Raw genomic sequence first — 14,294 nt, 5'->3', positions numbered from 1 at the left:
GGGATAAGCAGTGTGACAACCAACCCGTGAGACAACCAGCCCCGGTCTCCCCTACACTAAACACTTTGGATAAAACAATTCAAGGTAGACATACTGACCCGGAACAGCTTAAACCAAAGAGAAAGTAAAATGTCTCGATATGCAATAGATGCAGATTAAATGATTATACAAGATTATAGAGCTTTATTTCTGTAGGACATAAAACTTCAACATTACTCCACTATGCGTAGCCATCATCCTCCATTGCGCTGCTAAGAAGAGTTATGTAATCTCAGGTGGTGTACACCTGAGTTGACGTCATTTGCCAGCGTCACATTTTCAATGATGCACGCTTGGGAATATCCGATGATATCCTGTCTGCTTATGTTAAGGACGCAAATGCATGTATCCGATTCATATCCGATTTATTTCACATATGAATGAGGCCTGAATCTGAGAATATCAGAATCTATGCGCTTTTTTCTTACACGTTCGTGGGTCATATCCAATTTCCCTCTGTGCCACATGAGGGAAAAATGCACTAAAGGCGCACTTTTTGTGTTTAGTTATGCAGCAGTCCGAGTTGAATTTTTGCAGAGGAGTAAAACAATTTCTGCATTGTGTACATTATTTATTAATCTGCAAATTATCTTTTACAATTACATTATTTTATCAAAATTTAGCTTTTTGTTTATTTATTTTGGTGGGAATGATGTTACTCCTTTCTAACGTGGGTAAAAATTCTGTTTACTAATAGCCGGGGCGGGCCCATGCACTTCCCTAAACATCAACGTGTAAGTTAAATATTCAAACTTTTGCAAACGTCTGCTTTTCCACCAGAGGGGCGTTCTCTGAAGTGTTCCTGGCCGAGGAGAAGAAGACCCAGCGACTCGTAGCCGTTAAATGCATCCCTAAGAAAGCTTTGGAGGGAAAGGAGAACAGCATTGAGAATGAGATAGCTGTGCTGCACAGGTCAGAAGTGACTCTCTCCTTGTCTATGTCTTATCATTAAGATACAATTTGCTTTACCTTCATTTTAAAGGTGTTCATGTTCAAGCTAGAAATTAAGCTCTGTTTTTTGCACTGACCTTTTAAAGGGTTAATATTGCCACATGGTGATTAACCGTAAAAAGGACCAATTTTACCTCTTTGCAAAAAAGAAAACCACCAACAATGAAGAATGCATGATAATACAGTATCATGGCTTTGCAATCAAAAAATGTTGTTATAACCATAAATAAAGGAAAAAAAAGAAAAACTGATGCTGCACAAAAACTAAAAATGCATCAAAGCCAATGTTTTTTTTTTACTAATCTTTGACATGCCCAAGACCAGTCCAGTCACTTTTTATATTCAAAATCTGTCATTTTGTGTAGGGATGCTCATATCAGTTAATTTTCCGACCGACAACCGTAGCTTCTAAACTGAACATTAACCATTAACTTATAAGATTTTAATATGAAATTGTCATTGAGTAAAAATACAGTTGACGGTTGTCTGTGAACTAGTAAAAACAATAGATTTAATTTGAACGTGCAAACAGCAGCGACAGATCAACAACAGAACCAGGATTCATACATTATCAGATATTCACGCAACATTACCTTATTAAAAATTAAGCTACCTGACTTAAAACAAATCTGACATGCCAACTTTGTGTTTCCATGACACAGCTTTCCCTCCAATGTCTCTGTAGGAGCGTAAACTTGTGTTATAAAGCTCCATTGACGCGTTTCTATTGGCCGCGCGGGTAATCGTCACAAAGCGCAGCGCAAAAGTTAAACTATTTTGAACTTTGACCATGGTGTGAGCGCAACAACAACCCATCCTTGTCAGCGCAAGCCATTGAAATGAATGGGTTTTATAGTGCAGCGCACACCGCATCCTATGTGAAAGCCCCATTAGTCTTCCTGCGTCGCGATACAAGACGTAAGCCCGGCAGGGAACGTACGGATGGCGCGTTCCGCGCGAAATGAGTGGAGGCGAGCGAAGTGGCGGGGTCGCAGAAGCCCCTCCCATGACACGAATTTCCACGTGAATGTCTCAAATGACTAGAATTTCAAATGTAAACTCAAATGTTCAAGCGTCCAACTACGCGAATAGCGCGGTTTTTCCGCCTCTACCGCGGCTGGTGGGAATGCACCATAACAACATGAAAGAGTAGTAAATTTGCCCATGGTATATTGTTGAGTTTTTCAAACATTTCAAAGCATTTTCTTAAAATATGTGTAAATGGGTGATTCTCACGAAAACTTGGTTTTAAAAATGTCAAGCATGAAAATGCAAAAAATTGCTTAAATTTACTTTTTTTTCCCACCAGACATTGAAAAACAAAGTCTTGAGTAAATGGGAACATTAATTTAAAACTTTTACTTATCATTTAACACTTTTTGTAACATCATTTAAAAAATTAGTCCTAAAAAATCTCATTACCGCAACAGTCAGAAAACATCAACACTGACATATTTTCAAAATGACATGACAAACCTGAAAGAACATAATTTGGAGATTCTGCACATGCATTTAAAATCAAAGTATTATTAGTAATTAAATTAACATTTAATAAGCATCTGTTGCGGTAATGATAATCAAAATGTCGTGTAAGCATTCTGACAAGACAATATTTCAAATTAACTGTAAAAAAAATGATCTTACCTGGTAGCCATCTTGATGTAACTGGTCCATGTGCTTGGTCACTCAAAATCAAACTTTATTAAAATTCTTTATGTGTGCTTAAACTGTTCTCAAAAAGTGTTGCGGAGGATGAGAACATCAGGCACATCATTTTCCTAATTTTTCTTCATTATTATTATACATGAATATTCAGTAAATATTTTTTCTGTCATCTAAAGTAGTTTAGCAAAACATCCATTTATTTTTTTTCTTAATATTTTTGTGTTCATTTGATTAAATTACAACATAACGCATGTTCAAAAACAGCCAGACACATTGCGGTAATGAGAATTTCAGCAGAAAATGAGATAAAATTTACAATTATAAATTCTTATGTTGAAGTCACACATTGTGCAAGGTAGAACACAGTATTGTGTTAATTCTGATGCTTTTTAATGTTACTATATTACACATTTTAAAGCTAAAATCATTAGTGCCGTGGTGTTTCAATGGTTTCGTGAGAATCACCCAAATATAAGATTTGTCACCAAAAATCATGGTTCTGGCCAAATTAAGACCCAAAATGCCCCAACAACCATAAGGGTTAAATGCATTCTTCAAAAGTTGCTTAGGATAAAAGTGTCTGCCAAATGCATAAATGCAAACAACAATTATATATGTAATACAAACCCAGACAACAGTTTCCCTTCTTAAGAGCTTTCTTTTGGAATTAAATACTTTGATTATAGAGCCGGTAATAAATAACACTGCAGGCTATGTTGTAGAGCAAGGGACTCTAAGGTTTAAGTGAGCTTTGTGTGTCGATATAAGACGGATGCAGCAGAGACCTTGACTCCATGTGTTAAGTGCAAATGGCAGTCAAGATTTGTTTGACTCCTTTTAGACAGAAAATAGCCTATAATTGCTATCAGTGCGATAAAACTGTGCTATAGCCTTAGAAATCATAGAAGTGTGCACCGGAAATGTCAAGAGTACTGGAGATGGTCCTATTTTTAGTGTCTCTGTTGCCAGGGCAACAGCACACACAGTGGCAAAGATGGAGTGGAGGTTCCCCGCAGCAGTGTTGTAAAGAGAGAGAGAGAGAGAGCGAGAGAGAGAGAGCAATAGTGGGAGACAGAAACAAATATAAAGAGTTACGAGAGAGAATTTTACTGTTGGTGTGAAAAACTGTAATTACGTTGAAAAAAGGAAACTAGGTGTGAAAGTTAAAAGGGGAATATAACAGAATATTAAATAAAGGCTATTGATGGCTTATGAACGAAAATGGGACGGGGCAATAAAAATAGTGACGGCGGATGGAAAGCTATGGATGAATAGAGCAAGAAGGTCTATTGAACGATACCAAAGACATTAGCATATCACAAAACTTGTACCTTTTATGTCTGTGTGGTGGTACCCTCAAAGGTTTATTTCTGTATCTTTATTTATGGGTATACAACACGTTGAAATGTTGCTGCAATATTATATCCTATGGATCTATTGTGCAATTGTGTGCCAGTTAAATTTTAGGGGTAAAACAGTAGGGGTGTAAAAATACATCGATATGGATCGATACATTGATTCCATTTCTAACGATACGATGCATCAATGCCACACATAAACTATCAATATGAGATATTATTTTGACACTCTCCGCATCCTCATTCTTTGACGTAACATCAATCTATGCATTTCTGCCAAAGGGCACATTTTCATTTATTTACGTCTGCTAGTTAACCTGGTTAAAACCAGACCATTCTCAGTAGTAACGGAGTTATGGTCTGGCAAAGCTTCATAGACAAATCATTTTCAAAGTGGCGTCACCAACGGACATCGCTCAAATGCCTCTGTGCGCAATTGGATAGACCTAAAACAAATCAGTCAGTAAGACAGCGATAACATCTTTTTTTAGATATAAAGGCTTCGAGTGTTGTTCTTTGCTTGGTTTTTAAACGAAAAGGAAAAGTTTAAATCGCTTAAAACAGACATGATAGCTGATTCGAACGGGTGATGTTCCACGGCAGTATCCATCTTTGCAATGTACAAAATCTGCTTCACCGTCACTGCGCTGTCGTCATCATGTAAAGCTTGCCCCGACGTTTCTGATTGGTGCTGTGATTTCGACGGAATTAGAAATGGGCTTGAATAGCCTCTTTGCAAAACTACTTGCAGAGCAAATCTAAATTTGCCGGAAGTTGTTGGGGGTTTTCCAGGCTATCTGCTAGTGTCAGCAATTGAGCGAAAAAAAAGTGTCAGTTTTTTTTCCACAACTACCTCAGTGAATGTCACTATACCCATTTTCACACAGACATTACGTAAAATACACAGGAAAGGCATCCGGGATTTTTCCGGGATCCTTAGTTTTTTTGTTCTTTCACACTGCCATGATTACCCTGCATCTGTTGGTCCCGGAAAGACATGTGACCTATTGAAAGTCCCGCCCTCTCTTCTATGCAGCGTCTGAAGTTTGCATATTATTTATTATTTCTCTCTCCAAAAACCACTCGCATGCATTTTTGTTTATGATAAGATTATAAAGCAGCGCGTGATGCGCCGTTCTAATGCTGGTGAATGATCTCAGCTTCAGAGTGGATATTTGACAAGCTCATCTCTGCTTTAACACAGTTTTAAGACATTTCTCATCGTGATTGTTTATATGCATTTAAAACCCACATTTTGAGGAGCTGAACGATATATCTTGTTGGGATGACGCGCGGCTATTTTTCTTTATTATAGTTCAATGAGCATGTGACACGATATTCTTTTATGCTGCTGAATGATCTCCGTTTCAACGCAGTAAGTGAAGAGCTAACTTACCTGATATCTGCTTCAGTCCAGTTTGCTGACATTTCTCGTCATGAATGTTATAAATCCCTTATTTTGAAGAGTTGAACCAACTTCATGTTGCCATGACACGCGCGTCCTCACTACGGCACGTGCGTCATTGTTTATGCGTCTCATTTATCATTTCCTGATAACTGCGTCAATATAGTTTGCAACATTTCTCGTGGTGAATGTTTATATGCATGTTATCTCTCGTTGTAAGGAGCTGAACCATAACTTTTGTTGTGATGATGCGCGCGTCCTCACTACAACACGCCCATTACGGCATTCTTTCGGCTTCTTGTTTACACAGAGGGTTATCCGTGTATCTGACTAGGTCCTCTTTCCGGCAACGATCCCAGAAGCTTAACGGGACAAGTTTGTGTTCACACAGACGCTTGTCTGGCAATTTTACGGGTATTTTCTGGGACCAAAGGTCTGTGTGAATGGGGTTTATTGCACATTTTGGCACTAAATACTGAAAGACTTTGACTGTTGTCATCATAAATTATTTATTTAATTTAAAATTTTTTGTAAGTGTTCTAATTGGGACAGAGTTTGTACCTTTTTTTAAAGAGTTTAATTAAATGTTCATGTTGTATATTTTGGTTGCATTTGTAATGTAACTGCTTAACTAGGCACATAAAATACAAATGTCGATAAATTAATCAAATCGCAATTGCATGGAAGAAGTGAAGGTACACAATAGGTCCTTAAGGTACATGTAGGCCAAAAGGTACAACATTGTATAATGTTTAGTATAAGGTACAAAAGGGGAACCTAAAGGGGGTCGCACACCGGCCGCGCAGCTCAGTGCTGCGTCGAGTCACGTCTAGGACAACTTGGAGGTATTGTAAACCGGAAGTGCACATTAACTCTTTCACCGCCAGCGTTTTTAAAAAAAGTTGCCAGCCAGCGCCAGCGTTTTTCATGATTTTCACCAAAGTTTAATGCCTTCCAGAAAATGTTCTTCTTTGAATATATAAACATACAATATACCAAATGAAAGAACAGACCCTCTGCTTTCAAACAAAAAAAAAACGTTTCTTCCTACCTTCAGAGGTTCTTTTGTAATCAGCTTTTGAATATGGGTAGGTTTCTGCAAAAACACCACATTTTGAGCAAAAAGCAGAGATAATTCCATTTTTGTGATGGACTTTTCATAGAGATCCCATTCAGAGCGATCTTAAAAACAGACACGGACATGCAGCTGCTTGCCATAGGGCAATACATCCGGGTTTAAAAAGTTGCGGAAGTGCGCCACCTGGTGGATAATAGCGGTATTGCGGAAAGACGGAAAATCTCGTCATTGGCGGGGAAGCGTTTTCTCTTAATTGACGAGATATTAAGAGAATATTATTAATTATTTGGGACAAATATGATGTTATTTAATGTTAAACTATGTAAGTGGCGCTGTGTGGCGCGACAGGGATTTGAGTTCCTGAGTCAAAGCTGGGCGGCGCGGACAGGTGCCACCTGGCGGCAGTGTGCGTATACTCATAGAAAACAATGTGTTCGATTTTTTTTAGAGTGGCGCTGCGTGGCTGGTGTGTGACCCCCTTTAGGGTACCACAGTGTACATTTCATTATCAGTATGTGTGTTCCCTGGGGTCAAACCCACAACCTTTGGCACTGTTAAAGGAATAGTCTACTCATTTTCAATATTACAATATGTTATTACTAGGGATGCTCCGATCGATCGGCCGATAATGCTTGCTATGTTTCTCAATGAATTACGGTGAAATTCCGCTACATCCAAAAAGCCAGGGGGCGCTCTCGTGCAGAAACTCAAAATGCGCTGTAGACGAAGAACAATACACACGGAGCTGTGATGACACGCAGCTCCATGAAATGGCTGAAGGATATATTTATATTGCTGTTCTTCAAACCTTTTCAGGTATTTTCATGATAATAAAGAATATGTTTAATAATTATGTTTGATGAGTGTTGCTTTTTCAAATGCATGTTATAAACGACTCAAACTAACAGTGATTTTAGATCGATAAGGACTTACTGATCGAAAGCCGTAGTACAGGAAATAGCTGTAATAAGAACGGCTGTCCGATTCAGAATGGTGATCGGCCACGTATTATTAGTGGAGATCGGCATTGACCGGAGCATCCCTAGTTATTACCTTAAGAATTGTTGATACATCCCTCTATCATCTGTGTGGGTGCACGTAAGCGCTGGAGCGCGCTGCGACGCTTCGATAGCATTTAGCTTAGCCCCATTCATTTAATGGTACCAATCAGAGATAAAGTTAGAAGTGACCAAACACATCAACGTTTTTCCTATTTAAGACGAGTAGTTATACGAGCAAGTTTGGTGGTGCAAAATAAAACGTAACGCTTTTCTAAGTGGATTTAAAAGAGGAACTATATTTTATGGCGTAATAGCACTTTTGGGAGTACTTGGACTCGGCGCAGTAACACCCTCCCTCTCCCATTATGAGAGTGAGAAGGGGAGCGGACTTTTCAGGCGAGTCGAAGTACTCCCAAAAGTGCTATTACGCCATTAAATATAGTTCCTCTTTTAAATCCGCTTAGAAAAGCGCTACGTTTTATTTTGTACCACCAAACTTGCTCGTATAACTACTCGTCTTAAATAGGAAAAACGTTGATGTGTTTGGTCACTTCTAACTTTATCTCTAAATGGTACCATTGAATGAATGGGGCTAAGCTAAATGCTATCGAAGTGTCGCAGCGCGCTCCAGAGCTTACTTGCACGCACACAGATGATATAGGGATGTATAAAACAATTCTTAGTTAAGGTAATAACATAGTTTAATATTGAAAATGAGTAGACTATTCCTTTAACATGCTGTTCCCAAAAATGCTGCCGTTTTAATGGTTGTATTTTTCTCTCCTTCTCATTTTTCCAGAATAAAACACGAGAATATTGTTTCACTAGAAGATATCTTTGAGAGTCAGTCACATTTGTATTTGGTCATGCAGCTGTAAGTATCTCTGGACTCATGATTACATCAACCATAATAGCATTTATAATGGCCTCCATTACTTTAATTCTCAGTGTGTCATTTGAATGCTTATAGGAGTTATTATAGTAGTGTGTGTGTGTGTGTGTGTGTGTGTGTGTGTGTGTGTGTGTGTGTGTGTGTGTGTGTGTGTGTGTGTGTGTAGGGTATCAGGAGGAGAGCTGTTTGACCGGATTGTTGAAAAGGGCTTCTACACAGAGAGAGATGCCAGCAAACTTATTCGTCAGATTTTAGATGCGGTGAAGTATCTCCACGATATGGGCATTGTGCACAGAGACCTGAAGGTATGCCAAGATGTTCTTTTATTATAATCCCATCCCCTTCCAACCAGGCATAATGTGATATATTTTGAGCCGGAAATAACCCGCTCTCATTTACTTTCACGGAGGGACAAAATAACAGCCAATTATAAACTACAGTTTGCATAGTACACAGCTATGAAAAATGCATAAATGCAATCCAGTATGAATATATATTATATACTTAGTGGTGCGATAGTATGCAATAACCGAAAGAGAATGAAAAGATATAAAATCACATTCTGTCTGGTTAGTGTAAATGAAGAGTTTGGTTCCAAAACGCAATAAATCCATTTTGACAAATTTCGGTAAAAACGTGTTTTCTATACCAAGAAAGTGACAAGATGAAAACCACTATTTTCTGTTACAAACTTTCACATAGCATCTTTAGGTCATAAAAACAAAAAAAATTCAAATCCATAACTTGATTTTCAAAGATTTATTATAAAAACTAATTCTTTTTTCCACAAAATGCAATAAATCAATTACAGTTTTTTATTTCAAAATGCTATCTATTAAATCAATGTATAAATGTGCATTCATCTTTACCATTTTATATTTATTTAGTTGACTAGTGGTATATAATGATTAAAAAATAAACATTAATGGCATTAACCAAAACACTTACTTTGTTATAGTAAGAACACATTGCTGCGGTTATACTTGACGTCGTCTCTTTACATTTTCACAGCGATCAGCTGTAAATGTTTTGGTCCCGCTCGATTTTCATTGACTTTGAGTAAAAGAATGTAAAGTTTTCATAAGATCCTCTGGGGTCAATGTTTTAGCATGAGAAGCTTGATGCTGTCTGGAGAACAAGCAACCGAGTGCCTCTCGCGGAAAACTAGGACTCCGTGTACTCAGCGCGCCGCCATTGTTTACATTGCGTGACTGGTGGGCTGTAATATCAGGAATGGATTTATTGCGTTCTGTAAAAAAGGAGGAGTGGCGTTTGTCGCATTTTGGGAAAAAAGGGAGAAAAGATGACAGAATATCACGGCGGGTATTGGATTTTGCGTAAAATTAATTATTTACTTTTAACTACTGACCTGATGTAATACTGATTTTGGCAGTAACTAATTTTTTTCAAAAATGGCGTTTATTGCGTTTTGGAACCAAACTCTTCAAATGTAATCATATGAGGCACTAATATGAATGTTTTATTAAATATATGAACTCTTTTGGTGCAAAGATTTTAAAAGGCTACTACCCTTCTAACAGCTAGGGACCATTTCTTGACCACAGGGGGGCAGGGTTTCATATTTTATTGAAGCTTTCCCGGGCGCCGCCATTGATTAGCGGACCCCCACCTGCTGTTAGCATTCCATTGAATCCCGTTCATTTTGGCATCACTTTGACAGCGAATAACTTTACATCTGAGGCGTTTAATAACTCAATTTGTCCATTAATTATTTCTAAAGAAACACAAAAATTTATAAAGGCTTCATTTCCTTGTATCTTACGTTATGGCCCAGTAGAAGCAGTTTTTGTAAAAATAGGCTAACGATTGCGTCATAACCTGCAGCTCTCTGTCGCACAGTACCTTATGGACAGGAGGAGACGCTTGCAGGCAATTTTTTACTGTCTATGTGGCAATCGGGGGGACGTGGAGGACTAAAGTCAAGGGAGAAGCCCAGAGAGAGTCGATAAAAGCAACGACAGTTGCAGGTTTCCGCAATGTTACTAGGCGATCCCAGAACATTTACTGGACACGTTTGTGTTCACACAGAAACCTGTCTGCCAATTTTACAGAAATCCTGGAACCAAAGTGCTGTGTGAATGGGGTTTTAGAAACACTTTTGGGTAAATTTAACCAGTCAGTCAGTGGCTAAGAGTGGGGCTTTGTCAGTGTGACATCACATTGAGAATCAAAACAGCATGTCTAATGAGACTGCTTTGGTTTAGTGGGGATTAAAAAAGAAAGATAGGGTGGATTTTTTGTTCATCGTAGGGTTGTTGTGTTCACACATTGCTAACACACATTTATGTCGAAACACCTTGTAAACGTGAATTTTGCATAATATTTTGCATAATTAGCACTTTTAATGTAAATTGTTTAAGGGAAAATTATTAAGTTCATATTGAAATTTTGATTGCAGATTTGGCAAACTTGAGCCCAGTTTGTGACGTTGCAATCTCTTCTAAAACTTAAATGGAGACATTTGTGATTTTATTTTACATTCTTGCAAAAGTTTCTGTATGCTCTTTATTTGTCTAGGAGAAATAATACTCCTAGGATCTCATGTGATTTTTCTTTATTTTGGATCACCACCTGTTGTGGATAAAATTTTTTTGTACAGCCAGAGAATCTGTTGTACTACAGTATGGAGGAAGACTCCAATATCATGATCAGCGACTTTGGCCTGTCTAAGATCGAAGATTCGGGAAGCGTGATGTCAACCGCATGTGGAACGCCAGGATACGTGGGTACGATTTATTTTTTTATGATCTGCCAAACTGATTTCAGAACAGTACATTTTGTTCCTTTTCTCTTTCGTTTGAAAAGGAACACAATGTCAAGTGCATCTTGTTTTCTATAAAGATCACCAAATCTCTCTCTCTCTCTCTCTCTCTCTCTCTCTCTCTCTCTCTCTCTCTCTCTCTCTCTCTCTCTCTCTCTCTCTCTCTCTCTCAGCTCCTGAGGTCTTGGCTCAAAAACCATACAGTAAAGCTGTAGACTGTTGGTCCATAGGAGTGATTTCTTATATTCTGTAAGTCTTGTCACAAACTGTATGTTTATATGTATATTTTTACATAAACAACAGTGGTGTTAATCTTAAGAATTTTTCAAATAAAGTTCAGACGTCACCTGCCTTTCACAGATTATGCGGATATCCTCCATTTTACGACGAAAACGATGCCAAGCTGTTTGAACAGATACTAAAAGCAGAATATGAATTTGACTCGCCGTACTGGGATGACATCTCAGACTCAGGTAGACCCTCAGTCATGGCAGCAAAATTTGGTTAAAGTTCCAGATCTGAAAACGTGGTAAAATAACCAATATCCAAACGCGTATAAATGCCCATCAATTGATATGTAAATCGTTCAACTGTTTGTAGAAATTTTATTGGCTGAAACAAACCTGACACACATATTTTGGATCATGTCCCTACCACAGCTAAGGATTTCATCGGTCACTTGATGGAAAAAGATCACTCGTTGAGATACACATGTGAACAGGCCTTACAGCACCCCTGGTAGGATTAACTAGAAATAATAAACGATCTGCATATTTTAGCTTGTGTGTCAACACAATTGCATTTTTAACCCTTCATCTGACTTTAAAGGATTTCTGGTGATACAGCTCTGGACAAAAACATTCACGAGTCTGTCAGCGCTCAGATCAAGAAGAACTTTGCCAAAAGTAAATGGAAGGTATGTTTAAGCTGATTTACTTACCTCTTTAACCACATTCAAGAACAATATGCTTTAAAATAGAAATTGTATTATTGCCCTTCTAGCAAGCATTTAATGCGACAGCGGTGGTCAGACACATGAGGAGACTGCAGCTGAGCACCAATCTAGAGGGGCCGAGTCAAATGAATACCACCAGCCCGTATCACAGACACCTGCTACTCCCCGCCAAAGAGCTCGACCAGGAGGAAGACGAGGAAGAGGAGGAGAGCGGTATGGTTTAGCAGTTGAGCAACAAATATTACTAGTTAATAAAAGTTTTGTCTGGGAAATAAAATCTGAATGTTTAAAGGTACAATGTGGGACTTTTTAAAAAGGATTCTTTTGACAGAAATGCAATATAATATGAAGAGTTTGGTTCCAAAACGCGATAAACGGCATTTAAAAAAAAATTTCTAAATTCTTCATTTTACGCAAAATCCAATATCCGCTGTTATTCTGTCATCTTTTTTCCCAAAACGCGATAAAGGCCAGTCCTCCTTCTCTGCAGAATGTAATAAATCGCTCAACCAATCACAGCACACCATTCCACGCATTGTAAACAACAATGGCGGCGCATTGAATACACACGAAATCCAAGTTTTTCTCATCTACTTTGTACTTCATGATCAACAAACAAACTAAATAATATTTTTGATGGCATCTATAAAACTGTGTTTGTTTTCTGTGGCCATCAAAAAACCGTAAGCCATCAAAATCTAATAATTTACGTGAGAGGCACTCGGGCGACGGAAAAATGCCGGCTGTTGCTTGTTCTCACACGACAGCATCAAGTTTCTGTCATGCTGACACACTGATCCCAGAGGATCTTATAAAAAAACTTTCCATTATTTTACTCAAAGTCAACGAAAAATCGAGCAGAACCAAAACATTTTACAGCTGATCGCTGTCAAAAAAATTCAACGACGACGTCACAATGATGACTGCAGCAATGACAGTGTTCTTAATATGACAAAGTAAGTGTTTTCATTAATGCCATTAAAGCTGTTTTTTTGAAAATATGCTCATTTTCCAGCTCCCTTAGAGTAAAACATTTGATTCTTACTGATTTAGAATCCATTCAGTCGATCTTCGGGTCTGGCGCTAGCACTTTTAGCATAGCTTAGCACAATCCATTGAATCTGATAAGACCATTAGCATCACGCTAAAAAATAACCAAAGAGTTTCGATATATTACGCACTGCCCGAAAATATTCCCCTGCTTTTGAAAGTAACCAGCGGGACTATTTTCGGGCACTGCGTAATATCACCACGCCTGCTGCAGCCATGTTACGGCAGCAGAGCTATTGATTATTACGCTAAAATAAGAAGTATAGTGCCTAGCCATATCTGCCTAGAAAATCGCAACTTTAAATTTTCTGTCGGTCTTAGTAGACGATGTAACTACAGAAGAGTCAAGTTTAAAATAGGAAAAATGGTCTAATCAGGTTCAATGGATTATGCTAAGCTATGCTAAAAGTGGTACCGTCAGACCCGAAGATCGACTGAATGGATTTCAAAACGGTAAAAATCTAATGTTTCTAGGCTCTAGGGGAGCTGGAAAATGAGCCTATTTTCAGAAATAAGTGAAATGTCCCTTTAATGTTTCTTTTTTTAATCAGTGTATACCACTAATCAACTAAATGAATATAACATGGCAAAGATAAATGCACATTTATATATTGATTTAATAGATTTATAGCATTTAAAAAAAAAAACGTCATGGATTTATTGCATTTTGCAGAAAAAATAATCAGTTTTTATTAAAAAAAACCTTTGAAAATCAAATTATGGATTTGAATTTTTTATTTTATTATAACCGAAAGATGTTATGTGAAAGTTTGTAACAGAAAAAAGTGGTTTTCATCTTGTCACTTTTTTTTGGTATAGAAAACACATTTTTACCCAAATTAGTCGAAATAGATTTATTGCGTTTTGGAACCAAACTCTTCATATACATAACTATAATATCAGTGATGTATAAAGACCCTACAAAATGAACTGTATTGTTTTTATTACCTTAAAGTGAGCCACTGGGCTGTGCTCATCCCTTTTTGACCCAACGCTGGGTTGAAAATAACCCAGTAAACTGCATACCCCTGCCTTGTCCTATAGGTCACTTTGAATAAACGCATCTGCAAAATGTATGAATATAAATGTAAGATGTTGCTGTTTGTATTGTGAATTTA

The 14,294-nt window shown here is 37.8% G+C and overlaps 1 protein-coding gene across 1 annotated transcript in view; it reads left to right on the top strand.

The window, feature by feature from the left end:
* camk1a (calcium/calmodulin-dependent protein kinase Ia) overlaps positions 1–14,294 on the top strand; it is a 28,535-nt gene that overhangs the window by 10,842 nt on the left and 3,399 nt on the right. Inside the window, exons 3-11 of the mRNA XM_055212860.2 lie at positions 820–951; positions 8,297–8,371; positions 8,556–8,694; positions 11,010–11,136; positions 11,345–11,420; positions 11,532–11,644; positions 11,831–11,909; positions 12,000–12,087; positions 12,174–12,339. Coding sequence (XP_055068835.2) covers positions 820–951; positions 8,297–8,371; positions 8,556–8,694; positions 11,010–11,136; positions 11,345–11,420; positions 11,532–11,644; positions 11,831–11,909; positions 12,000–12,087; positions 12,174–12,339 — 995 coding nt within the window. The remainder of the gene's footprint in view (positions 1–819; positions 952–8,296; positions 8,372–8,555; positions 8,695–11,009; positions 11,137–11,344; positions 11,421–11,531; positions 11,645–11,830; positions 11,910–11,999; positions 12,088–12,173; positions 12,340–14,294) is intronic.

Source organism: Misgurnus anguillicaudatus, chromosome 8 (assembly GCF_027580225.2).
Source record: "Misgurnus anguillicaudatus chromosome 8, ASM2758022v2, whole genome shotgun sequence".
Taxonomy (NCBI): domain Eukaryota; kingdom Metazoa; phylum Chordata; class Actinopteri; order Cypriniformes; family Cobitidae; genus Misgurnus; species Misgurnus anguillicaudatus.
This window is presented reverse-complemented; position numbering and strand designations above follow the sequence as displayed.